General features: G+C 38.4%; 3 protein-coding genes across 4 annotated transcripts in view; 1 reads left to right on the forward strand and 2 right to left on the reverse strand.

The window, feature by feature from the left end:
* Window positions 1–4,960, reverse strand: part of ALG5 (ALG5 dolichyl-phosphate beta-glucosyltransferase) — a gene marked incomplete at both ends in the record, with an annotated part of 39,334 nt that extends 34,374 nt beyond the window's left edge. Inside the window, 3 exons of one of the 2 annotated variants that reach the window (XM_080689240.1) lie at window positions 429–475; window positions 1,015–1,186; window positions 4,856–4,960. In XM_080689240.1, the coding sequence (XP_080545366.1) occupies window positions 429–475; window positions 1,015–1,186; window positions 4,856–4,921 (285 nt within the window). The remainder of the gene's footprint in view (window positions 1–428; window positions 476–1,014; window positions 1,187–4,855) is intronic. The other variant, XM_080689239.1, reaches the window with a different exon arrangement.
* Window positions 4,961–5,657: 697 nt separating this feature from the next.
* EXOSC8 (exosome component 8) lies at window positions 5,658–14,578 on the forward strand (the record flags this gene model as incomplete). Its single annotated transcript, XM_080689443.1, has 13 exons — window positions 5,658–5,709; window positions 5,806–5,949; window positions 6,050–6,338; window positions 7,329–7,365; window positions 7,725–7,788; window positions 8,381–8,454; window positions 9,368–9,413; window positions 10,368–10,473; window positions 10,558–10,603; window positions 11,297–11,393; window positions 13,224–13,344; window positions 14,027–14,133; window positions 14,463–14,578. 13 exons carry the CDS (start codon window positions 5,658–5,660, stop codon window positions 14,576–14,578), a joined length of 1,299 nt encoding a protein of 432 aa, XP_080545569.1.
* Window positions 14,579–14,949: 371 nt separating this feature from the next.
* SUPT20H (SPT20 homolog, SAGA complex component) overlaps window positions 14,950–26,455 on the reverse strand; it is a gene marked incomplete at both ends in the record, with an annotated part of 48,920 nt that continues 37,414 nt past the window's right edge. The window contains 6 exon segments of the mRNA XM_080689444.1: window positions 14,950–15,050; window positions 15,748–15,793; window positions 15,796–15,851; window positions 17,019–17,124; window positions 23,744–23,866; window positions 25,812–25,867. Coding sequence (XP_080545570.1) covers window positions 14,950–15,050; window positions 15,748–15,793; window positions 15,796–15,851; window positions 17,019–17,124; window positions 23,744–23,866; window positions 25,812–25,867 — 488 coding nt within the window.

The following is a 26,455-nucleotide window of genomic DNA, read 5'->3' on the forward strand; positions in this document are numbered from 1 at the left end:
TTTGAAACAGGGTCTCACTAGTTGCAAAGGGCCTCACTACTTAAGGAGCTGAGGCTGCTTGTGAACCTGCAGTCCTCCTGTCTCAGCAGCCAAGTACTGAGACTAAAAGGGTACACCACCATGCCTGGCCCAGCACTCAATTTTAAATACATCATCAAGCAAAGGAGGGTAAGAAGTGCATGGGAAAGTACATCAAGAGAGGTCACAGCTTTCTGGTTTGTGCTGGGTCACCCACCTGCCTCAGGAGGTGGTGTGCTACATGCTAGGCCTGCCTGCTGTTGGCTAGCGGTGGCCAAGCAGGGAGGTGGCCCCAGGATCGGTGCTGTGCGTGCTGCCGGCCACCCACAATGCCCTAGCGTGGGCTCCACAGTCAGTGACCAGGTCTAGTTTTAACTAGAGACAGCATAAGGAAGGAGAAAGCATGATACCTGTCTCTTCTCTAGGTAGCCCAGGGCTTCGTCCATCATCACTGGCACTTAAAGAAAAACAATAGATTAAAAATTGCTTTTGAAAATGAGCTACCATGCCCCAGCAACTCCATTACATATGGGAAAAATCTCAATAATTTAGCAATCACTCTGGGATGTCCTTCCAGGGTCATTCTCATCTGGAATGTCTATCTTCTGTTCTCATCCTGCTTGTTACTTCTCTAGAATATTCCAGTCCCATTCTCTCACATGCTCTCCCCCTCTGAACTACACTTACCAATATGTACTTATCAGAGCTCACATCTTTATTATTTCGTGGGACTGGAGATTAAACCCAGTGGCATTTTACAGAGGTATAACTCCTGCCCTATTTTTTTATTTTGAAACAGGGTCTCACCAAGTTGCTGATGGCCTCACTAAGTTGCTGAGGCTGGCCATGAACCTACAATCCTCCTGACTCAGCCTCCCAAATACTAGAATTACAGGCATGTGCCACTTCAACCTATTGCTCACATCTTCAAACACTTTCTATTTTCTTTTCTCCCCAAATGACTCCCTACCCCAAACAAAATCAAATGGAGCTTACACCGCTTTTCTTCATTATATGAAGGCACAACAACAGAAAGCTGTTTGGTAGGTGAGTCCCTTATGCTGGGTAAGGTTTCCTTCTGGCCTTTGGCATTTAGAAAGAACTTTTCTTCTTCATGTCGGTGAAGTGGTGGCACTTTTGTGGCAGTCATAAATGCAATGATGAAAATCTAAAAGCAGATACATGAAAAATTATGTTATGCTGATCTTTTAAATATTCATTATGCTATAGAGTATCATTTGCTTTTTGTTGTTGTTGTTGGAATATATACTCTCCATGACTCCAAAATTAGATGATCAACCCCTCATCAATCCCTTTTATGAATGGATAATTTTCTGTTTCCCTTTAGTAAGATGCTAAAGCTTCAGGCTTCTGTTTCTTCCTTCTCATTCCCCAGACCTCTAGCATCTCAGACCTAACAGAGTAGTCACTACAGTCTTGTCTGTTCAAATGTCTTGAAGGCCAATCCCCAGCGTGTGGGCAGGTGCATGCACACATACAATGAAGTCCCACTCCTACCTGGAACCTACATGTGACACAGGAACAATTTTAATCCATTGCATTGGAACCTGTAGGGTGAAAGCAGATTTCCTAGACAGCACCAATACACAAAGGGAAGATTCCCTCAACCCCTTGGTAAAAATAAAAATATATATTTTGATTATTTCAAACTTGAATTTAGAATACAGCATTTTCTGGAGTTAACCATAAAATATACAGACTCTCTATCACATGCACTTAGAAGCCAGCTTTAGAAATACATTCTTTGTAACCTTGTTTCTACTGGTTCACTTTTTGCTTTCAAAACAACTATAAGTTTCTGGAATGCTACTCATTTGTACTTTGAATACTGTTTATAATATTCTACTGGGCAAAATGAAATTGAATATGCTTCTGATTAGTATGAGTAAAGGGGCAGTTTTAGCAAGAGTTCTGCTTTACACCCTAATGTCCAGATTTTGGTTTCTAAATTCAGTTTCTCACTAAAAGCAACCAATGCTCCAAAGAGAGTGGTTGTTTAAGATCTGGGACAAGAAATGTACAGTGGCAGAACAGTACATTATACAAGGAAGCAAAGACTATCAGTGATTATAAGAAATGAACAAAGGACAGAGCAGTCAACCTGAAGGGGCCTCCCACTCACCTATGAAGAAATAATTTTAATACAAAAAATAATTATTGCAATGGACTTAAGTATATAAACATTTTTAAAGTCATGAATCCATAAGGATACTCAAGATAAAAACTGACCACCTTTTTAAGATGCTGGGGAACCAATTCATAATTTTAAAAACTTGCCTTTTGTATATGAAAGTTAGTTCAAGATAACTTAGTAGCTGAGGAAGGGATCATTTCACTATAAAGTTTTAGATAATAAATGACTTAAGAAGGACAGAGTTGGAGTATTCTGTTTTGCAAACCACAATGAAACAAAGCACTTAGGTAATGATCATCAGTGACTGCTAAAACCTTTAAGCTGATGATAAACTCCATAATGGGGGGTCTACTGGCAACACCTGAACCCACTGATCTATGGAACACCAGAGATGACCAGCTGTCACATGCCTCCAACACACACCAAGCATCACTTACATACTTCTTGGCTGAAAAACTCTTAACATGTACTTGATCAAGTCTCTAGATCACACCTACCAATTTACAGAAGATTTGGGGACAGAGGAAGATGTTAAAAGGCACCAAGAGGATGCAATAAGTGAAATCTATATCGTGAAAAGTTCCATAGGAGAAATGACCAGATAAAAGGGAAAAATAATTTTATTTTTGGTGGTACTAGGGATTAACCCAGGAACATTCTACCCCTAAATTACAGCCCAGATTAATTTTATTTTTTACTTGGCAACAAGGTTTTACTAAGTTGCAGAAGCTGGTTTCAAATTTGTGATCTTTTGGTCTCAGCCTCCCAAGTACTAGAATTACAAGCATGTGTACTATACCCAGCTAGGTAAGGAAACGTTTACAAAGGAGAAACTATTAATATAAAAAAAAAAACCTTTACAACATGTCAGTCAATTGTTGTGTGTGGCCCTTGTTGACACTAATTGGAACAAATTGAGACATTTGTACTGAGAAATAAAAGGGTCAACTGAGGGCATTGAATAACACTTTTTTTTTTTATGGCACTGGGGATGGAAATCAGAGGCATTCTACCTCTGAGGTATACACCCCAGTCCCATTTTCTATTCTTTACTTTGAAGCAGTGTCTCATAAAGTTGCAGAGGGCCTCACTAAATAGCTGAGGCTGGCTGCATTTTTAAATGAACCTATGTATAAATAAATGAGATACAATGTTGCATTGGGTCTGTTTTAAAATAATTATGAAAAGCAGCAGAATGAAGATAAAGTATAAACAAAGGATAATTATGAAATAAGATGAGGTTTTTTAGGGATTTGTTTTTTATTCTTTACTATGGCATTAAAAAAAAAAGACTAATCCTGGCATGATGATGCATGCCTGTAATTTCAGCACTTGAGAAGCTGAGACAGAAGGACTGCACTTTGGAAGACAGCTTCAGCAAGTAGTAAGACTCTCATCAACCTAGTGAGAGTCTGTTTCAAAGTTAAAATAAAACAGAGCTGTGGGATGTAGCTTGGAGGTAGAATGCCCCTGAGTTCAATTCCCAGTAACATGCAAAATCCCACTAGCTGTGTAACATTCGAATATATGAACTAATTTCTTCAACCTGTGTCTTCATCAATACAATTAAGCTAATGTCACAGTGCTGTTTCAAAAGATTAAACGAAACAATCCATACTGAGTACTGAGCACAATATCTAACATATAGTAAATATTCAATAAATAGAAGCTCTTATCACTTCAAGCAAATGGGGTCAAATGCTGTCAGTATGACCTCTTCTCTCTCTCTCTCTCACACACACACACACGTTTAAATCTGCTCAACAGATTCAAAGCGAAGCTCCATTGTAGGCGTGAAACTGCACTACCAAAAATCTCATGTGCTAACACACCTGAAGAAAAGACATCCTAGTTAAGGAAAAGAGAGGACCCAAACATACATTTCAATGAAGTCAGGATGTGCTGCCTTTTCTCTTTCTAACTGTTCCTCAGCCAGAAATTTACACATGCTGTGGAGAAGACAGCAGAGTGGCCTTCCTGCCTGTGCTGTCCAGGCGGCTAATCTGAATGCCAAGAATGCTGAATTCTTCTCCTTTTACTAAGCAGACGGCAGGCTCATCCCGAATTATGTGGCAGAGTTCACCTGGCACATTTTCTCATATTTTATAGAGATCAGCAAGTGTTTACAATGTTTCTGTACCTCCAGAATAAAGGCAAGGAAAACCTGGGTCTGAATGCTGTTGTCCTGCTGCTTACACAGGCAGTAAATTTAAGGAATTTAGTTCTGCAATATAAGGATCCCTAGACCGAAGGTGATGAGACCAAGCCTGGGGCCTGTCTCTGTCTCTCACCCTACTAGTCCCTAGACGGTCTTCTTGATCCATGGACTTACTCCAATGTGTAAGCCACGGCACGGCTTCTGGGGGCTCCAGACCTCCCGGGCTGCAGGCCGGGGCTTGTGGGAGGGGTTGGGAGGGGGGCAGGGAAGCAGGGTGGAAGGCTGGGTGGGCGCGTCCCAAGCCTTTAGGCACACAGGGAAATAAGGTTCAAAAAAATAAAAATAAATAAAGTCAAAACCAAGACGGCCGTGGGTGGAAATCCAGAGGAGGAGCCCCCGGGTCAGACCACCGGGAAGCAGGGCGCACAAGGGCGCGTCCAGAGGGAGCACAGGGCGGACGCCCGGGGGCCGCAGCCTCCAGCGGACCGCGAGCCAGGCCGCGCCCGCCCCAACCACGAGCTCACCAGCACGAGGGCTGCGGCCGCCAGCGCCACGCCGAGCCCCGCCAGCTGCAGCAGGAGCGAAGCCATCCTCCATGCCGGGCACCGCCGCCCGCCCTATCCCGCGCCTACACACACGCGGAAGCCGCCGCGCAGCCCCGCCCCGCCGCGTCAGCGCCCGCCGCCCACAGCGCCCCCGCGCGGCCAGCCCGGGACACGACCCCGTGCCCGTGGCCACAGCGCCCCCGCGCGGCCATGCGAATTAGAGCGGCTATCCCGCAAGGAGAGGCGGAGTATAGGTTGCCATAGTAGGCTTTCTAGTTCATAAGGTCAACGACATTAAAATGCGGTGGGGGAGGATCTACTTAGCTTGAATTTCAGAAAAACAGATAAGAGTTAACCTTACTGAGAGACATTTTACATGCCATACGGCTCACCTACTAAAGAAAATGGTCCAATAAAGAGGATAGGGAAGAGAGGAGGGGAGAGGAAAGGAGGGAAAGGGGAGGTGTGGGATCAATTTATGCTATGTAAATGTATGATTATGTCACAACTATTTCCACTATTATGTATAGTTACAATGCACAAATAAAAATATTAAAGCCATAAGAGAATAAAAAAGTAGCAGAATGGAGAGAAATCAGAAATAGGATTGATGAATGAATTGTATTTAATGGTTGTATTTGAGTCGAGTCCGAGGAAGTAGTGATGGAAAATATAAGCAAATCAACATGTTTGGAAATAATAAAAATGATAACTTTTAGAAAAAGGAGTTTTGGTCTATAATATTTTTTAAAATTGTGGTCATGTATTAGTTACATTCACAATGCTGGGCTCTTTCTATCCCCCTCCCCTTCCCCAAGAACTTCTAACAACAGGTAACAAGCATTATTTGGGGCGTACTAATACTAAAGAGCAAGCTACTTTTTATACGGCATTCAAATTTAGTCGGGTGTTCTAAATTTCATCTGCAGTCCTCTGGCAGCTGCTCCTCTGGACTGCAGGGTACCCTGGTGTGCGTTTCCCAGGTGCTGGAGCAGACAGAGGGCTACCTGAGGAGAGGCAAGCCCAGGGCCAGCTTCAGGGGCGGGAGAAGGACGTGGAAGCTCTGGGATGGTGTTCGACACCAATACTGATTTCTTCCCCGTGAACTCGGTTTTCTCGTGTTAATCTGAGCTAAAAGCCTTTTTAAGGAAGGACACTGATCTGACCTAATAGCAGATTCGTCAAAATACCTCCAGGCAAGGAAGCCTAGAGAGGCGTCCGGGAGGGGAGGTCGTTCGAAGGCGGGTGGGGACGGCCCCTCCGGCCCGGGTCTTCGGCCATCGCAGCGGGGAGGCCCCGGCGTCCGTGTCGAAAGTGCGGCGGCGGAGCGGGCGCGGGGTCGCGCGGGGTCGGCGCGGGGTCGGGCGGGGTCGCGTGGGGTCGGGCGGGGTTGCGCGGGGTCGGCGCGGTCTGCGCAGGCGCAGCGCAGGCGCACGAGCGCGAAGATGGCGGCGGGGTTCAAGTGAGTGTTGGTGCTGGCGGCCCCGGGCTGTGCCTGGCGGATGGCGGCTGCTCTTAGCGGCGACTGTTCTCCACCGGGGTTCCTCCTTCCCCGACGAAGCAGGCGACGGGCGGGAGGCCGTAGCGGCGGTCGCAGCGCTGGACAGGGGCTTCTTCCCTACGTGGGACGGGAGCCGGGGCCGAGCGCGGTGAGGGGGGCGCCCGAGGAGCCGAGCCCGCTGGCCAGCCGCGCAGCCCCCTCAGGGCTGTGCCGCGCTCGGAAAATTTCAGCTAAAGCCTTTTTGGGTGCCACTCTGGTGAAGCCTGTGGGCGCACAGTGAAATTTTTAAATGAATGAAATAAATAAGGTGCAAAATCTTATTTGTAGCCAATGGTGCTGTAACAGTTGTCCTTTATTTGGGGTACAAACCCGACTTATTCATATATATGTATAGACAACTCATATATATATAGACATATGTCTATATATATAAACTTTTCTGAACAACAAAATCTAGGAGTGACGTTACATTTAGAATTTCAAAGTGTAACCGTGAGTTTAAACATGCCTCCCACAACTATACAAACATCTATGGATCTCTGTCGTGGTCAGAGTTGCAGGCATATTGCCTGGTATCATAATGGAAGAATATGATAAACTTCAGTTGCAGCGAAAATTAAAAGATGTAACTTTTTCATGATCACTAGGTTGAGAGCAAAAATGACATGACTATTTTAACCTAGGACTGTTTCTCTTTCAAAGATGCCCAAGAGCATAGGACTCCAGTTCTCTTAATTGTTTAAGAAGTTATGGATAACAATGGAGTGTGATTGCTACTGCAGTGATACCCACTTTTAACAGTCACAGGTGGCAACACAAACATCAGAATTTATGGAATATACAGATTGTGGACATTTATGCTACATTATCACACTCTTAAAATCTTGGCTACATTCTGGATTTGTTAAGATTCTTTAACTTACCATAGATTTGTGTTTTAACATGTTTCAGAACTGTGGAACCTCTGGAGTATTACAGGAGATTTTTGGTGAGTAAAGTCGTTATTATGTACATATAACTTACACCTTCTGATAACATCACATGTTTCTTTTGCTTTCTTTTTTTTTTTTTTTTTTTTTGGTGGTACTGGGGTTCCTGGAAACCCTTCTACCTCCGGGCTATACTCCCAGACCCATTTTTATATTTTTATTTGGGAACAGGGTCTCCGAAGCCAGCAAGGCTGGCTTTGAACCTGCGCACTTCCTGTCTCCGCCTCCCAAGCGCGGGGATTACAAGCCTGCACCACCACACCCAGCCACATGTTTCTTTTCTTAACTTTATTTATTTGAATTAATGAGGATATGTTTCCCTTGATGTATATAAATGGGATTTCCTATACATATTTAGAAAGAAAACTGTCGTCCTGATGGAAGAGAACTTGGTGAATTCAGAACCACAACTGTCAACATAGGTGAGCATGTATTTTCAAATGTATGGCATTTCCAAATTTTAGCCTCTGCACTGCACTGCTTAGTTTTTTGATGTTTTTCTGTTAAGAGATTTATATGTGCCTAACAGACCTGTGACTAAGTGGAAAATGATTAGCTTGATTCAAGGATAGAGAAATCGTGTGTGTGTGTGTGTGTGTGTGTGTGTGCGCACGCGCGTGTGGTACTGGGGATTGAACTCAGGCATTCTGTCTCCGAGCTGTACCCCAGCCCTATTTTTTCTTTAATTTTTGAAACAGAGTCTCACTAAGTTGCAGAGGGCCTCACTATGTAGCTAAACCTGGCAGAGAACCTCTATTTCTCCTCTGTCAATCTCCTAAGTATTAGGATTTCAAGCATGTGCCACCAGGCCCGGCTGGGAAATCATTTCTAAAACATTAGTTTTGATTAGTAATGCCATTTTGAAATCTGACTTAATTGGAATAAATTTTCATAGGTATATGAGAGGTGCAGCAAGGTATTTATAGAGCAAACTGAAACACTGATTTTAAATTGTGTAGATAATGCTGTTTTCCTTTCATGGATTTTTCATTTGCTTTAAACACTACTTTTCAGGTTCAATTAGCACAGCAGATGGTTCTGCTTTAGTCAAGCTGGGAAATACTACAGTAATTTGTGGCGTTAAAGCGGTAGGTTTAATATATGTCCTCTTGATATTTGAATTCCCAAATTGGTTTCATGTAGTTATTAGTCAAAGACATTTGTAATCCTGTTGTTGATTAGGCACTCAGATATCCATTTTTTAGCATTTAATTTCCCAAAGAGATTTCTCCTATGAATATTATATATCTCACAAATTTAGTAACTATAATTTATAACACTTGTTAAATGCATAATGAAACAATTTTAAATTCTCATCTCCCTTTTCAAAGAATTTAAAATTTCATAGCATTTGAGAAATTAAGAGATTTGTAAGGTACTATCCTCTTAGTAATGGCCTTAAATGTGTGTAGATGTGTAGACAATTGAAATTTTTCAAAAGAAAAGTTTGAGGTATATTTCAGACACCTTATCTAATAAGATTTGAGCTCTTCTTGCCAGGTTTTATGTTAGGGACCTAATGGCATTATCTCTTGATTCTCATTAACACACCATAAGAGTACATTTTGAGAGATGAGGAAGTTGAATGGCTAAATGTTTTGCCTTAAATCTCTTAGCCGTTGTTGGGTCTGATACTTGAAATGGGTTAGTGATTGCAGAGCTTTTTGTACTTAACTTACATTGTAATTCTTAACTCTTGCAGTCACTAACTTAAAGTTAAATGCAAATTTTTGTCTACTGCATGAGGAGGGTGGGGCAGAAACCCAATTAATATAACCCTTATGAATAGCACTGTGGTATAGCCCGCTATATAATGTATAGTATATACTATACTGCCTTTTACCTTGCCGAGGATCAGTGACACATCCTTAGAGCCCCTGATACAATTCCCCCAAGCACTGTTCATGGTTATGATGTGTTATTACCACCTTTCATGACTGATTGCTAAGCTGTTTCCACAATTAGTAGTTTCTTTCAAGAGAAAAAAATTTGCTTCTATAGGAATTTGCAGCACCACCAACAGATGCCCCTGAAAAAGGATATGTTGGTAAGTTCAATGATTTTTTAATTTTAAACACAATTTAATTTTAAACACACTTAATACTAATCATTATAAGCTTTCTGTTTTTGTGTTAGAAGACAGCATAAGAGCACAATATAGAATTTCATAAAATTGATCTTGTTTATATATTCAAGTGTTGTCAACCAAGCAAATAGAACCTTTTTCTTTGGTACCAGGGATTGAAGCCAAGGCATTCTACCTCTGAGCTCCCACTCCCAGCCCTTTTTATTTTTTGCTTTAAAACAGGTCACTAGGTTGCTGAGGCTGTGCTTGAATCTGTGATCCTCCTGTCAGCCTCCCCGATACTGGGATTAAAGAGATTGTGGTCAAAGGGCTATCATTGCAACCTTTCTTTTCATAGTCTTTCTACTATGCAACTTTTTTTCTTGTCTTGGATCATCTTTATGGTAAGAATCAACAGTTATAAAATGTTGATTAAAATAAGTTGGATATACCAGAGAGGCTGTCTTGTTACAGACTGAGGTACTTTGAAATAAACCAGGAAAACTTTAATGAAGTATTTAGATTGAGGTCTAATATAGTTGCTTTAAAAAAGAAAAAAAAAAGCTGGAAAACATCAGGAAAGTATGATTTTCTCCTTAAACCTGAGTTTTTAAAAAAAATTCATAAAGAATAGAGCTGGGTGTTGTGGCACATGTTTGTAATCCCAGTACTTGGGAGGCTGAGAGGAGGATTGTAGTTTGTGGAAAGCCTCAGCTATTTATTGAGGCCCTGAAGAATAAAAATAAGGGCTGGGGGCATAGCTCAGAAGTAGAATGTTCCATTCCCTGTACCGTGGGGGGGGGGGTGGAATCCAAAGAATATGTTTAATGTTGTACTTTCCACTTGGAAAAGTCTATTCATGGCCATAATACCTTTAACACTTAAGTAAATCAGAACATTAAAGTTTAGTTCATAGCTGAAGAGTGTTTCTTTCAGTTCCTAATGTGGATCTACCACCCCTGTGTTCATCAAGATTTCGGTCTGGACCTCCTGGAGAAGAGGCCCAAGTAGCTAGCCAGTTCATTGCAGATGTCATTGAAAAGTAAGACTATAATTATAAAATTTTACTATCATTAATTTTCAAAGTTTATGACCTTTCATTTACTGTGTACTCTTTTGTCATAAGCTCACAGATAATTCAGAAAGAGGACTTATGCATTTCTCCTGGGAAGGTAAGAATAAAGAAGAACTGAGCTTTTATTATTTCTTAAGTGATTTTTGTAGGGAAATTGAACAGGGAAATTAGGACAAGCCACAAAAGCCTTATATAGAAGTTTTATAAATTTTTGATGGAACTCAGTAAGAAAAAAACGTCTTCTATCATTATCTAAACTGCAATAAAAATGAACATATTTATTAACTTCCTATCTTTTAAGCTAGTCCACTTAAATTTTAGTTAATCTTTTATTCTTCTAGCACACTAATTTTTGATCATGCTAATAGGAGTTTAAAGTGAATCCATACAGCAGATCCCAGAAGTCTGTTTGAAAACTTATAACTAGGTTAATTAGCACCTAGCAGCTTTTCCTGTTAGATTATCTACAGATTATTACTGTAAAACATGCATATCCTCTATTAAGCTTTCTGTGGGAAAGTAAATTTTGAGTTTCACCTAGGGCTCTCAAAAGCCCTCTTCTCATTTGCTAACCTAACAAGAATGGAAATTCTTTCGGCATCTGTCCTCCCTTGAGGGAAATGGAGATATTTGTCACTTTTTAGGTTGGTAGTTATAAGCCAGCTTTCAACAAACATGTTCAGTTTCTTAAGTTTTTGAGCCTTAGCATGGCTTCTAAATCCTTAATTTTTAAGCAATAGTATGTTCTACCCTTCAGAAGTTTATTTTCTTTTTGTGTAAACTACTTTAGCTTGCTTGGACTCTATACTGTGATCTCATTTGCCTCGATTATGATGGAAACATTTTGGATGCCTGCACGTTTGCTTTGTTAGCAGCTTTAAAAAATGGTAAGCAATCTTAATAAAAGTATTCCTACTAAAGATTTGGAATTTTTATTTTGTGAAACATTTAATGTATATGTGCTCAATAAACTTAGAAGGTTTTTAAGATTTGGTTATTATGGTTTTTTTAAGTTAATGAACATAGAGCCAGGTATGGTGGCGCACTCTTCAGGATTGCGCTGGTTTGAAGCCAGCCTCACTGGTTTAAGAGACCCTCTTTCCAAATAAAAATATAAAATAGGTCTGGGAGTGCAGCCCGGAGGTAAAAGTGTTTCCAGGAACCCCAGTACCACCAAAAAAAAAAAAAAAAAAAAAAAAAAAAAGAAGAAGAATAACATAAAACTGTTAGATATCCTTGGATTTTTCAACTTTTTTTTTTTTTTTTTTTTTTTCCCCCAGTACTGGGGATGGGACCCAGGGGCATTCTACCTCTGAGCAACACCTCCAGCCCTGTTTTTGAAACAGGGTCTCTGCCTCACTAAGTACCTGAGGCTGTCTGTGAACCTCCATACTCCTATCTCAGCCATCCAAATGCTGGGATTATAAGCATGCCGCACCACACCCAGCTCCCTGAAGTTTCTACTCACTAACTGCCTTTAGAATGTTTGTTGCCGCCAGGCATGGTGGCGCATGCTTGTAATCCCAGAATTCAGGAGGCTGAGACTGGAGGAATGCTGTTCTCAGACAGCCTCAGCCACTCGGAGGTAGCTCGGAGGTAGAAAGCCCCTGAATTCCATCTCCAGTACAGCAAAAAAAAAAGTTTGTTGCCCTTACTCCACCCATCTGAGTTAAATCCTTCACAAAATATCTTCAACATGGAGAAGTAAGAGTTTTAACTATGGTGTAGGTGCAGATATATCTACAAGTATACTCAAGTTTTTTTGTTATCTGAAGGAATAGACTGGATTCTGCTTTTACTCTAAGGCCATAAGTACTAGTTTCTTAGGATTTCAGTGACTTGTACCTTTTTCCTTTCACTACATTGTACTGATGATACAATATTTAATTGGAGGTAAAAGTAGTCAAGCATAACAGTATTATAATCGAGTGGTCACATTTAGTATGGGGCTTGCATCCTGGCTCTACCACTTTGCTTCTTTATTTGTAATGAAAGGGTGATTTTATACACATAGACACACACATACCTTTTTTTGCAGTATTGTAGATCGAACCCAGGGGCATTCTGCTTCTTAAGCTACACTCCCAGCCCTATTTTTTATTCTTTATTTTGAGATAGGGTCTAAGTTGTGGAGGGCCTAAGTAGCTAAAACTGTCCTCAAACCTGTGATCCTCCTGTCTCAGCCTCCCAAATACTGGGAGTATGTGCCACCATTTCTGGCTTTGAAATGCTGAAATGTTTGAGTTTGATTCAATGAATGCAATGAAAGTGTGAAAATGCTTAAAACAGTACTTGATGTATAAAAAGTGGCTAGACATTTTATTTCATAAACTTTAAAAAATTAAGAATAGCCAAGCGTGGTGGCGCATGCTTGTAATCTCTGAGCTTGGGAGGCAGAGACAGGAGATTGCGCAGGTTTGAAGCCAGCTGTGCACATGCTGGCATAAGAGACCCCGTTTCCAAAAATAAAAAAGTATAAAATGGGTCTGGGAGTGTAGCCCGAAGGTAGAAGGGATTCTGTGAACCCCAGTACCACCAAAAAATAATAGGCAGGAATGCCAGTTGCTTTGAAAAACAATGTTTATCTCCACCATTTCCCTTAATTTTAGCATACTTTTTATATTGACTATGGACAAGTTAACCAAGGAAAAAGTAAATTGAAAGTATGGAAATCATTTAATTATAATACTTATTTTATATATTTACCTTTTTTATAGTACAGTTGCCTGAAGTTACTATAAGTGAAGAAACTGGTTTAGCAGAAGTTAATTTAAAGAAGAAAAGATATTTGAATATTACAACTCACCCTGTTGCAACTTCCTTTGCTATTTTTGATGAGTAAGTTAAATATACAAAAAATTTATTTCAGATTAAGGTAATGGCTTGTTACACAGCTTTTAACTCTTCAAGTAATGCTTGTGGTTACCATAAACCCTAGTTTGCCTTGGACAGTTGAGTCCTTTCCTGAGGAAATCACAATTGGTGATTTCTAGTAAGATTTTCCACTTGCCTTGGTATATACTGTACCACTGAGCTGTATATGCCCCACTTTCTATTCCTGTGTAATCTTACTTTAAAATTCATTAAAGATTTATCTGAAGCTCAGTTTTTGTCAAGGATTTTATTATGCCCATAAGTTTTAAAAATATTAGATTTCAGGTTGCTACTTAACTTTCCTGATTTCTTACCAGTTCTTTTCTGGTTGCGGTACCAGGGATAGAACCCAGGGGCACTGTACCTCTGAGCTATACTCCCCCAGCCCTAGTTTTTAGTCTTTTTTGAATTTTTGAGACAGGGTCTCACTGAGCTGTGAAGGGCCTCGCCAAGTAGCTGAGGCTGTCCACAAACCTCAAATGCTGGGATTACAAAGCATGTACCACCACTGGCCTGGCCCCAGTTCTTCTTTTCTAGCTCTTCCATATGTAAGCTGAAATACAGATAGTGCTTTTAGTATTCTGTTAGAGTAAATTTGTCCTCTGGATTGATAACCTACACCTTTTTAAATTTCTCTTTTAAATAGTACTTTGCTGATAGTTGACCCTACTGGAGAGGAGGAGCTACTGGCAACAGGAACCTTAACACTAGTAATGGATGACAAAAGCAGGCTTTGTTGTCTTCACAAACCAGGCATGTTCCCGTCACTTCAGTATTACACATCCCAGTGTGAGCTTTGTATTTGGGTGGGCCAAATGGAATTGGGATGTTTTATTGCTTACTTAATATAAGACTGGTTTCTTTATTATCTCTTTATTATGCTGTATATGGGAGTTCCTAAAGTTCTTAAAACTTACAGCATATACCACTCTCTTAGAAGTCACATTAAAACGTAACTTGCATGGCTTCAGACCACACCACTGATTTACATTATCCTATTTTGTTTCATAATTTGACATGAGTTTGATGTTTTACAAAATAAGGTAACTGGGAGACTAAGTGTTGGTACAATAATTTTTCAGGTGGAAGTGGGCTGACTGGAGCTAAACTTCAGGACTGTATGAGCCGAGCAGTTACAAGACACAAAGAAGTAAAGAAACTAATGGATGAAGTAATTAAAAGTATGAAACCCAAATAAATAGCCATTATGTTCTCAAAACATTTGTAAAAACTATATTTGTTAAACTGCACAAACTTTTTATACTAAATAAATATTAAACTACATTCTTCTGAAAGATGTTTCTAGTATTTTTTACATCACTTTCACATATATTTACAGTGGAATATTTTTTAAAAAGTAATGACTCAGGCAAATGAACCCGTTTGTTAAACCATTTCCCTGTTTTTATTTAAAAATCATAGGGTTGTGCTTCTGTATAAAGTTTGTACATCTAGCAATGTAAAATACTGACACATTAAAAAACAATGAAATAGAAAATCCGTTTGATTCAATGCTCTTAAAGAAAAAAAACTCAGAATTTTGGAGTGGATGGTGTGCTTCTCTTCATTTTACTTTTTGACTGGCTGCCTGGATGCCGATGATGATGTAGCTGAGCTGTCTGTGCTGCTGCTGCTGCCATAGCCATTTGATGCTGCAAGAATCGCAACTGCTGCAAAATGCAAGGGAAAAAAGTTATGCTAAATGCAGATAGGTTTGGAAAGCTGCTTTTTTTGAGAATGATGAAAACAAAACTGAAAGGGAGAAAGCACCAAGATAACAAAAAAGGGCTATAACACATCAAGACAATGCACAGTCAGACAGCACCAGTGGCACAGAAGCCTGCTGAGGGCTTTGAAAATCACTCTTTGCAAACTTCAGGATTATTTGTTACTTTGCCCTGCCAGTCTATATTGCAGTAACTCAGCAACTTCAGTTACCATTTTGTTATATAGTGATAATTTAGATCAGTTAAAAAACCTCCCTGACATCAAGATAGTTAAATTTAATATGCTGATTTTCCTTCCTAAAATAACTAATAGGAACACTTCTGCAGTACAATATAGAAAGTTAACAACTGGCACTTGTATATCTATTTCAAAATATACTGCACACTAGAAGAAGTATTGCTATAATGTGCCACCAGCATGTCAAGAAAGATTTTGAATTAAGAGTATTGCTTAAGTGTACAAAATAAATTCAGTGCTCCAAGCTGACTGGCTAGAATGTCAGATTTAAAAGTAAAATGTATAAATTAACAATAACTGTAAAGTCATAAAAGACAGTAAAATAAAACTAATGCAAAGTATTTTGAGGTGCTTTTGGAGCTGAGTATCAAAAATGTAATCAGAGTGAAGTTGCTGGATTACTTGTATTTGTTGCTGTTGCTGTTGAAAGGCAGAGGAGAGCTGGAATCTCTGCTGAGGAAGGCTTTGCTCAGGTCTGTTCTCGGCAGAGCCAAGCTGAGACAACACTACAGAGAGGAGAAGGGGAAAGCAGGCCAGTCAAAAAGTTTGAAGGCTCCCAGGGTTAGAAAAGGACAACAGAAAATGAAAGAGAAAAGTTAGCAGTATGATTAATCTTAAGTATCAATCACAAGACATTTCAGAATAAATTTAGTACAGTCTCCTGTTAGTTGAGGGTATCAATGATTGTGGAACTTTCTGGACAAAGAAAGGGAAGGAAATACACATGTTCCAATGCACTTTATTCCCAATCTTGCATCTCAAAGGAATTTGATACTGCTGGTATTTTTTAAAAGTTTTTAAAAGACACACCCAATGAGGTAGGGGAAAAAAAAAGGATAAAGGAAACCCAAATTATCTTAACAACAAAGTCGGTAGATGAATCAGTTCAGCTCTCATGTACAAATAAGGCAGTGTAAGGCCTATATGATTTAAGTAACTACCTCAAAGTAATTAGTGCCAAGTCTGGATTCAGAAACATTCATGACTTTTTAGCTTAAGGTTCTTTCCACTAAGTTACACTAAAGGTATTTTAGAAAACTTATATTTATATACTTTATTACCACACAAGTATAAGTTTTCATTTGGAAATTAACTTTATATTAAGAACTTTATACAAGGATTATTTATTTTCAAAAGGAAAACCATAATTATTCTAAAAGGAATTCTAAATTCAGAAACTGTGTGTTGTATAGAAACATCAAGGAATCATAGTAAGCTCACAGTGAGAACACAAAATGTTGACAACATGGTCAGTAAATCCTCAAACTCTACCAGAGTTTTCCTATCCATGTTGCTTGCTGACTTTAAATAAATGTGAAACTAAAATTACTGTCTTCAACTGACTAAAATTTAAGTCATGCAACTACAAAGTAGGATAATTACCTATGAATACTGAAAACAGTTTTGGAGCTTCCTATTAAGTTAGAATATTATGTAAAAATATGCCAAATAAATGATAAAAACAATTGCTGTAAATATAAAGTCAAAGATTTCTTAATTAGCCAACTGTCAAGTTAATGAAAACTTTAGTTAGCCATCAATTTATTGATTTAGTAGTTCACAGATTATATACTACTTTTCTTGATTACTCTTACAAGGGAAGGTAAGTGGTGAGATTTGAAATAGATACTTTCAATAAATTCAGCTGTATATCAAGTTATAAAGATACCTACCAGCTGCCTGTGACTGCATAAAACTTCCTACTCCAGTGAGGTTGATAACAGCAGCTTGTTGAGCAGATAAGGCCTGTTCTTGACTAGTTGAGCCTTGTTCAGAACCCTGAATTTAAAAAATGAGTAACTTATACACAGAAAAGGCAATTCTAAGCTAGGGAAAACAAATAAGGTTTTGTCCTGTATGAGAAAATATATCAACATTAGATTAGTTAAATATACAGAATTAGGCTGAGCACAGTGGCATACACCTATAATCGCAACTACTAGAGAGGCGAAGGCCAGATATATCAATTTTGAGGCCAGCCCAGGCAATTTATTTTTTTTCTTTTTATTTTTTTGCGGGTCTGAGGATGGAACCCAGGGGCAGTCGACCTCCAACCTACACCCCCTGCCCTATTTTTTATTCTTAATTTTGAAACCGGGTCTCACTGAGTTGTAGAGGGCCTCACTAAGTAGCTTAGGCTGTCTGCAAACCGTGATCCTCCGGTCTCAGCTTCCCGAATGCTGGGATTAGAAGCGTGCGCCACCACGCCCGGCAGCCCAGGCAATTTAGCAAGACCCTGTATAAAAAGAATGGAGAAGCTAGGCCTGGTGGCACACATCTATAATCCTAGTGACTAAGGAGGCTGAGGAAGAGGATTCCAAGTTTGAAGCCAGCCTTGGCAATTCAGTGAGATTCTATCTCAACATAAAAAAATAAAAAGAGCTTGGACTGTAGCTCAATAGCAGAGTGCCCCTCCCCCACCACAGTTCAACCCCCACTACCATAGAAAAGTATCTAGAATTAGCAAAATCTGAAAACCATTTTTCATAATTGAATCCTACTTACTGTTTACTGTTTGATGCTCTATTAATAATCCCTAAGACTTTCTTTGGAGACAGACTCCTGTTAAATTGTCCTAAGACTTTTATAAAGCTGATCAAAACAATTTTCTAAAGCTTAAAACACTCCTTGAAACATTTGAGTATAACTTCTTAAGACAGTAGAGTAATTTAAGGAAATTAAGTTCGCATACAGACTGTAAAGGAAAAAATAAAAGCTAGCAAGTTTTAAGTAGAACTGCAAAATGTGAGATTCATAAAACAAAAAGCAATACTACACACTGGGTGTGGTAGCTCATACTTGTAATCCCAGAGCATAGGAGGCTGAGATAGGAGGATCGCACAGGTTTAAGGCCAGCCTCAGCTACTTAGTAAGGCTCTCAGCATCTTAGTGAGACCCTGTTTCCAAATAAAATGTAGACAAGTCCCTGGGTTCTTCTCCCAGGACCACAAAAAACCAACCAAACAAACAAAACCTACATACTAGTAATTAATATAGGAACAAAAATTAAGATAATAATATAATTTGTAATTACTCAAAGGCAGGAGAAAAATTTAGGAATAAGTCTAACAAAACAAATACAAGATTTATATACCAAAACTACAATTGATTTTGGCCTACCTAATGTATCTGTGTTCACTGAAAGACTCATAATAAAAAGGCAATTCTTCCCTCAAGAGATCAACAAGTTTAATTCACTTTCTTTAAATATCTCAGCAAGGTTTTCTTAGATATAGACAAGATGATTCTAGGATTTGTGTGTGGAAAGAGAAAAGATCTAGATTAGATATGAGAGAAATATAAAGTCGGATGAACCACTTTGTTTGACTTAAAACCTACTACATAGTGTATTCTGATTGAGAGAGTAAGATATTAGCTAAGGGGTAGACTACAGACCAAAAGAACAGAACACTCTAACCAACAAATACATAACCCAGTGATAAAGATGCAAAAGTAGTTCAGTTGAGAAAGAACAGCTTTTCAACAAATTGTACTTGGAGCAACTGGATATTCATAGCCAAAATAACAGTGAACCCAGATCCAAGTCATATACCTTACACTAAAATTAGCTAAAAAATAGTCATAGATTTAAAACAGAAAACTAAAATTGTTGGAGAACAATCTTTGGAACCTATGGATACGTGAAGTTCTCTAATGCGCAATCTATAAAGAAAAAAAATAAACTTGGACCTCATCAAAATAAAAACTTTAACTTTGCAAAAGACATCCTTTGCTAATACCCCAAATTGTATTTGAAATAACATTTTAGGCCAGGCATGGTGGTGCACACTTGTAATCCCAGCACTTGGGAGCCTGAGACAGGAGGATCACACAGGTTCAAAGCCAGACTCAGCTACTTAGTGAGGCTCTCAGCAACTTAAGTGAGACCCTGTTTCCAAATAGAATATAAAATAGGTCTGGAAGTAGAGCCTGGAGGTAGAAAAGCCCCTGGGTTCCACCCCCAGTACAGCAAACAAACAAACAAACATTTCAGTATAGAATAGAAGTCAAACATTTCAAAAATCACATTCATTTTGAGGGGAACCTCTCTTGGATATAGAAAGAAATGACACAGGAAAGCATAGAACTGACTGACAAAAGAGGATATTCTTTTTTTTTTTTTTTTTTGTGGGTCTGGAGATGGAACCCAGAGGCATTCAACCTCCCCTGCCCAATTTTTTATTCTTTATTTTGAAACAGGGTCTCACTGAGTTGCAGAGGGCCTCACTAAGTAGCTGAGGCTGTCCGCGAACCGCGATCCAAAAGAGGATATTCTTGAACTTGGAACCCAGTCCATAAAATGAATATATGAAAATGCAACATCAACTGCAGAATGAAGCTATTATAAAAAAGAAAAAAATATATAGAGCTATTATAACACAAAACCCAAAAGATATAAATAGCCCCCCTAAAAAAGGCCCACAAGGCTGAAGAAGATTGTAAATGTTGCAAACAGAGGTTAAATATCACTAGCTGGAATAAGAACTATACATGTTGAATAAGAAACAAAAATAATAAATAGAAGCATGGAAAAACTTAAGTGATAGGAAACAATATACTATGCTAACAATCTCAAGAAGCAAAAAATATTAAAGATAAAAATCATTTAAAAAACCAATCAATTCATTGAGGATTAGTATATGTATGCACATAAAAATATAGCTTCAGCCAAGCATAGTGGTGCACACCTATAATCCCAGCACTTGGAAGGTTGAGACAGGAGGATTGTAGGCCGGACAGCCTCAGCAAGTAGTGAGACTCTCATCAACCTAGGGAGACCCTGTTTCAAAATAAAATAGAGCTCGGGGTGTAGCTCAGAGGGAGAATGCCTCCAGGTTCAATCTCCAACATCATACAAAAAAATAAACAAAAAAGAGCTTCAAAAAATAACGTTTAGAGCCGTACATGGTTGCATACACTTGTAATCCCAGCATTCGGGAGGCTGAGACAGGAGGATCTAGGTTCATGGAGAGCCTCAGCTACTTAGTGAGGTTCTTTGCAACTCAGTGAGACCCTGTTTCAAAACAAAGAATAAAAAATAGGGCTGGGGGTGTAGCTCAGAGGTAGAATGCCCCATGGCTTCTATCCCCAGTACCGGGAAAAAAAAAAAAAAAAACAACAGAGGGGGGGAAACCTTTGGCCAATGCTGACAGAACTGAAAGGAGAAACAGAAATTTCCATGGTTTGGGATGCAGATTTTGACACTTTTCTGAATAATTAATAGAACACATAGAAAGAAAATGAGTAAGAACGTAGATGATCTGAACACTAACATCAAACAATATACTCAGATAAAGAACACTCCTAATATGTAATATACATTTTTATGCACAAACAATATTAAACAAGACAGACCATATTCTGGACTATAAAACAAACCTCACCAACTTAATTATATTTTCAGACAATATTGAGTTAAACTAGAAAAAATATCTTTTCAGAAAGATATCCAGAAGAGCTGGGCGTGGTGGCGCACGCTTGTAATCCCCACGCTTGGGAGGCGGAGACAGGAGGATCGTGCAGGTTTGAAGCCAGCCGCACTGGCTTAAGAGACCCTGTTTCCAAATAAAAAGTATAAAATAGGTCTGGGAGTGTAGCCCAGAGGTAGAAGGGCTTCCAGGAACCCCAGTACCACCACACACACACAAAAAAGATATCCAGAAAACCCAAATATTTGGAAATCAAAGATACACCTAAAGCCCATTTAATTCACAAGTGATATTAGAACATTCTAGGGAATGAAAATAAAGGCACGATGGGTTGAAATTTGTAGAAAGCCCCTTAAAAAGTACTGATAAGGAGCCGGGTGTGCTGGCACAAGCCTGTAACCCCAGTGTTTGGAAGCTTAGACAGAAGGGTTGCAGGTGGCCAGCACCAGCATGTGTTAACTTAGCAAGACCTTGTTTCAAAATATAAAATGAAAAGGCTAGGGAGGAAGAGATGGAAGCATGTGATATTCAATGTTTACTTTAGAAAAGAGTGGCTTCAACCTAATTAAGATTCTACTTTAAGAAACTAGAAGTTTATACTCCAACAAAATGTTCAAGAAATAAAGACCTGAATCTACACACTAACAGCCCCTACAGTAAAGATATGGAAAGACTAATTCTGAAACATATCAAAGTGAAAAGATTAGACTTTAAAGATTAAAAATAAACTCTTTGAGGCCTCTGGACGAAATGACTAATTAAATACATTTACAAGAGCAAGATAATTAGGTTGGCAGCAAAAACATATAAGCAAGTTAACAGTGGGAAGCATTTTCAATAAGTTTAAAGAGTGAGACACAGAAGTATAGAACTCAGAGAAAAAAGGGAAAAACTTCATGACAATGAATTTGGCAATGATTACTTCAATAACCTCAAAGCACAAAAAATAAAAATGAATAAAATGGATGGACTGCATCAAAAAAACTTCTGTGCAAAGAACACAATCAGAAATGTAAAAAGACAACTCACAAATAGAACAAAGTATTTGCAAATCCTATCTACCTGCTATATGTATATAAATAACTTAATTCAAAAACAAAAAACAATTAGCCTATTTAACTTGCTGCAGGTCTTCGCTGGCCTCCATCATCCTGTCTCAGCCTTCCAAGTGCTAAGATTACAGCCATGGGCCACCTGCCAAGCCTCTAATAAAAAATGTGCAAAGGGCCTAAAAAGAGACACCCCCAAGGAGAACAGAGAAATGACCACGTTTGTGAGAAGATCCTCCACTTCACTACCACTAGGTAACTGTAAGTAACAACAGTGAGATTTTTACTTCACACTTATTAGAATGGCTGTTATTAAAAAAAAAGGGGGGGGGTTACCCGGGATGAAGTTCAGTGGCAGAGTGTGGGGTTAACATGTTCTAAGTTCTGAGTTTGACCTCCAGCACAAGAAAAGAGAATAAAACCCCCAAACCCAGACAATAACAAGTACTGGTGAGGATTTGGAGAAACTACAACCCTTGTACACTGTTGGTGGGAATGTTAAACAGTGCAGGTACAACGTAAATACAGTATGGTGCTTCTCATAAAAGTAAAAACAGAATTACCATAAAATACACTAAGCTAAATTCTGAGTATATATCCAAAGAAATGGTTTCTTTGAAAATGTCATCAGCAGACACAAAAGGATAAATTTTATATGATTTCACTTACATGATATAACTAGAGTAATTAAGCTTATAGAAACCTAAAGCAGAATTCTGGTTGGCAGTGGCTGGGTGGAATATAAAATAAAGAATTGATATTAACTGGTAAAAAGTTTTAGAGAAGATGAAAAAATTCTAGAAATGTACAGGACAACAATGTTAATTCATGTAACACTACTAAGCTATACATTTAAATATAGTTAAGACAGTACACTTTGTTATTTGTATTTTACCACAGTTGGAAAAAAAAGGGAAGCAAATTAGGGATTTTATCAGCTAAGCAACCCTTAATGTGTTAAGAATAAAAAAATAGTTCTGATTGTCTTTTTTGAGAAATTTATTGAAGGACAAACTTCATCCAATCAAGAGTTGAGTAGGAAAAAAAAGATGAAGACTTGATTGGGGAGACTTGGACAAAAAGGACCAATGCTGAAACTCTGGGGAAGAGACTCAGGAATCAGTACTTTACTATAGTCCTTATTCAATTTCATTCTGTTCAGCAGTGTATAGATTATGTTTTTGTGTTCCTACTGCCCCAAATATAACAGAGACAAGGCACCCTAACTGATAGCTACTGTATCCCAACAAACAACAAAATCCTATGAACAGAAAGGTGATGAATGGGTAGAAAATACATGTGGAATAGGGCAGAAATACTTGGTTTTACCATTCCCTGTAAGGTTGTGAGCAACTCACTTACTGGAACCTGATTCCTACTGTGTAAGACGGAGATATCATCTACTCAGTGTGGCTGCTCTATAAGAAAACAGGCAATCGGATGTAGTTCAGTGGTGGAGTGCCTGCTTAACATTTCCCGCCCAGCAATGGGGGTGCAGGGGAGAAGCCACACACTAACTGGTAATTTTTAATTGGTGCATTATATTCATACATCATATTGGGGTAAAAAACTTGTGTGTACATACATGTACACATCACTGATTTAACCCCTACCCAATTCCCACCCCATTCCCCCTTCCCTTGCTTGGCTTAGTGATTGACTTCGATATGTTTAAGTACATTGTGTGTTTTAGAGATTTTCCTCTTCCCCTCTCCTTTCTCCTCCTTTAGTTTGCCTTGTTTGCTCCACTATAGAATTTCCTTTTTCATCTAGAGAGCTACTGTTGTTAATAAAGAAAAACCGTATATGAAATGTTTATCCAAACAAATTAAACAACCTGAAATATGCTTGGACTATATGAAAAAAAAAAAATCCCTAAATTCTATGGTAAAAGTACAGGGAAAGCTAAAAAACCCATACCTGCTCCCCCAGCTGTTGAGGACTAGAAGCTGTGGGCTGCTGAGGTTGTTGTGGTGCAAACTGAGAGAGTTGCTGTTGCTGCTGCTGCTGCAGGGTGTTAAAAATGAGCGAACCACCAGGAAGCTGCTGAGAATTTAAACAAGAATTAGGTTACTTTCACATGCTTCTTCTAAAAAAATACTTTTTATTCTAAAAAATACTTTTTATTCTACAATTAATTTTAGAGCATTTATTAAGTCAGACACTAGAACGAGGTACTGAAAAAACAGGTGAACAAAAAGCAAAACGAAATAAGTTTTCTGTCCTTAAAATGTTAAAAATGTTCTGCTTCAAGTTAATAGCTAGCCAAATTTATATACTATATCTTTTTACTTATATGTCAATAAAATAAGAGCATTAAATGCATTAGAAAGAAGTTGTGAAGCTGGGTGCAGTGGCACATGCCTATAATCCCAGTACTTGGGAGGCTGAGACAAGAGGATTTCATGTTCAAGGTCAGTGCATGGCACTTTTTCAAAATAAAACAAAACAGGACTGGGGATGTAGCCCACAGGTAGACTGCTTCTGGGTTCAATCTCTAGTACCACAAACAAGAACAAAACTTGTGAATAAGAATTATTAAGACAAATGATTCCCCAAAACTTGCCAAAAAATACATGGATTTTAATATAACATAGCGAGGAATTCTGGAGCTGAAAAGAAAGTGCATTAGATGTCCATATTTAGCATGAAGACTATTTCTTGCTCTCTTTTTCTAAATCTGAATTAACTTAAAAAATTTGGAAGTATCCAAAAAACTCCAGATTAAAAATTAAAATGATGCTTTCCAAATGCACAGAAGATAAGGTCTTTTTCCCTCCCATTTTTATCCTTGGGATTTAGGTTATAAGCACTTTGTGGCCCTTAAGAGAAACGCCAAGTCAATTCTAATTACAGAATTTAGGATTATATAGTTAAAAAAAATTGTTTGATCAAATATGGTACTGGGGATGGAACTCTTCTACCTCTGGGCTACCCTCCAAGACCTATTTTTATTTTTTTTATTTGTAAACAGGGTCTCAAGCTAGAGAGGCTGGCTTCGAACCTATGTGATCTTCCTGTCTCCTCCTCCCAAGTGCGGGGATTACAAGTGTGTGCCACCACGCCCGGCTGTCTTTTTGTTTTTTAAAAATCAACATTATGAAAGGATTTCCCTTAAAAGTGAGAGAAATTCCTCAAGACAAATTCCAACAGCAATGTTGAAAGTAATATAAATAAACCAATGTAATCTGTAGACTTGTCCATATTACAAGTATACTGTTCTGCAATTATAGTCTGCAGACATTGGCATAACATGAATATAACAAATTAAGTTTTATGTTTTAAATTAAATGTTTTAATTTATTAATCCCAAACACCAGGTACCAGGTTGGTTGATCTGTCAGTTCACATGATAACATGTACAAAGAAAGTAAAAGCCAGGCATGGTGATGCACACTTGTAATCCCAGTACTTGGGAGGCTCAAATAAGACTGCAGGTTAGAAGACAGCCTCAGCAACTTAGTGAGGCTCTTAGTAACTTGGCGAGACCCCGTTTCCAAATAAAAATTAAGTAGGGCTAGGGCTGTAGCCTGGAGGTAGAAGGCTCTTGTGTTAAAAAGATAAAAATCATCATTAGATATGTGTTATAACACAATATCTACTAATGACTAGTAGGTGCCTGGCACTGCATTAAGAAATCATACTTTACTTGGAAAAGAACACACAACCATTAAAAAAATCTCCAAGTACAAAATAATATATTTTAAGCAAATAGTACAATATATGTATACATAATATATACAGGAGGTGAATTAGTGTGTTAAGTATATCTGCTACCACTACTCTTGTCAAGTATCTTCCTGGGTAAGTAGGCAGGGCTGCTGAAACTAATGAACATGGGAGTTTTTAAAATATTGCTTTTTCTCTGTATCCACCTGACTACGCAAAGCAAAAATATAAAAGATCTCAGAATTGTAAATATTATATGAGCAACATTAAGAAAATCAAAGCATAAAAACGTTAATCAAAAGCAGTGTTTCAATTTTACCTGGAGTAGATTTAAAGGCCTGAGACTTGAAGTATTTTTTAAACCAAATGGAACACCTGTTAAGTAAAACTCATGGTTATAACGAATTTAAACTTTATTACATGTGAAAATAACTTAAACTTCAGTAAATATAGGTACATTTTATATACTTTTCTACAGATGTGTGTATTTTCCATACCTTTAAGTCCATTTTCTTCAATATTTATAAATACTGAGATTTTTTTTTAAAGATGTGGAATATTAGATGCAAGTTATATTTTATAGTTCAGAAATTGAGACTTCTTTTTCACTACTGTCATTATTGGCTGGACAAATAGTAGTTTAAAATTAAGTGGAAACCATGAACACAAAGCTATCACTGCTGTGTAAATACACTGTGGGTACTGGCATCTATCACAATTCTCAGTGCTATGTAGTATATATATTATAATAATCATATGCCTGGGAACAGCTGTATTCTGTGCTAATTTTTTAAAATTACAAAGACTAATAATCAGAATGCTAAAGAATGTTTAATGTTGTGTATAAGGATCAAAACTCCAAATCAGAAAACAATGATCTGCAAATTCTGTTATTCCTAAAAACGACTGACACAATATATAGAACACATCTTAAGGTCAGAGGACGGGCAGACTTTTGTAGTA

This window comes from Muscardinus avellanarius (assembly GCF_963383645.1).
Source record: "Muscardinus avellanarius genome assembly, chromosome: 2".
NCBI classification, from domain to species: Eukaryota; Metazoa; Chordata; class Mammalia; order Rodentia; family Gliridae; genus Muscardinus; species Muscardinus avellanarius.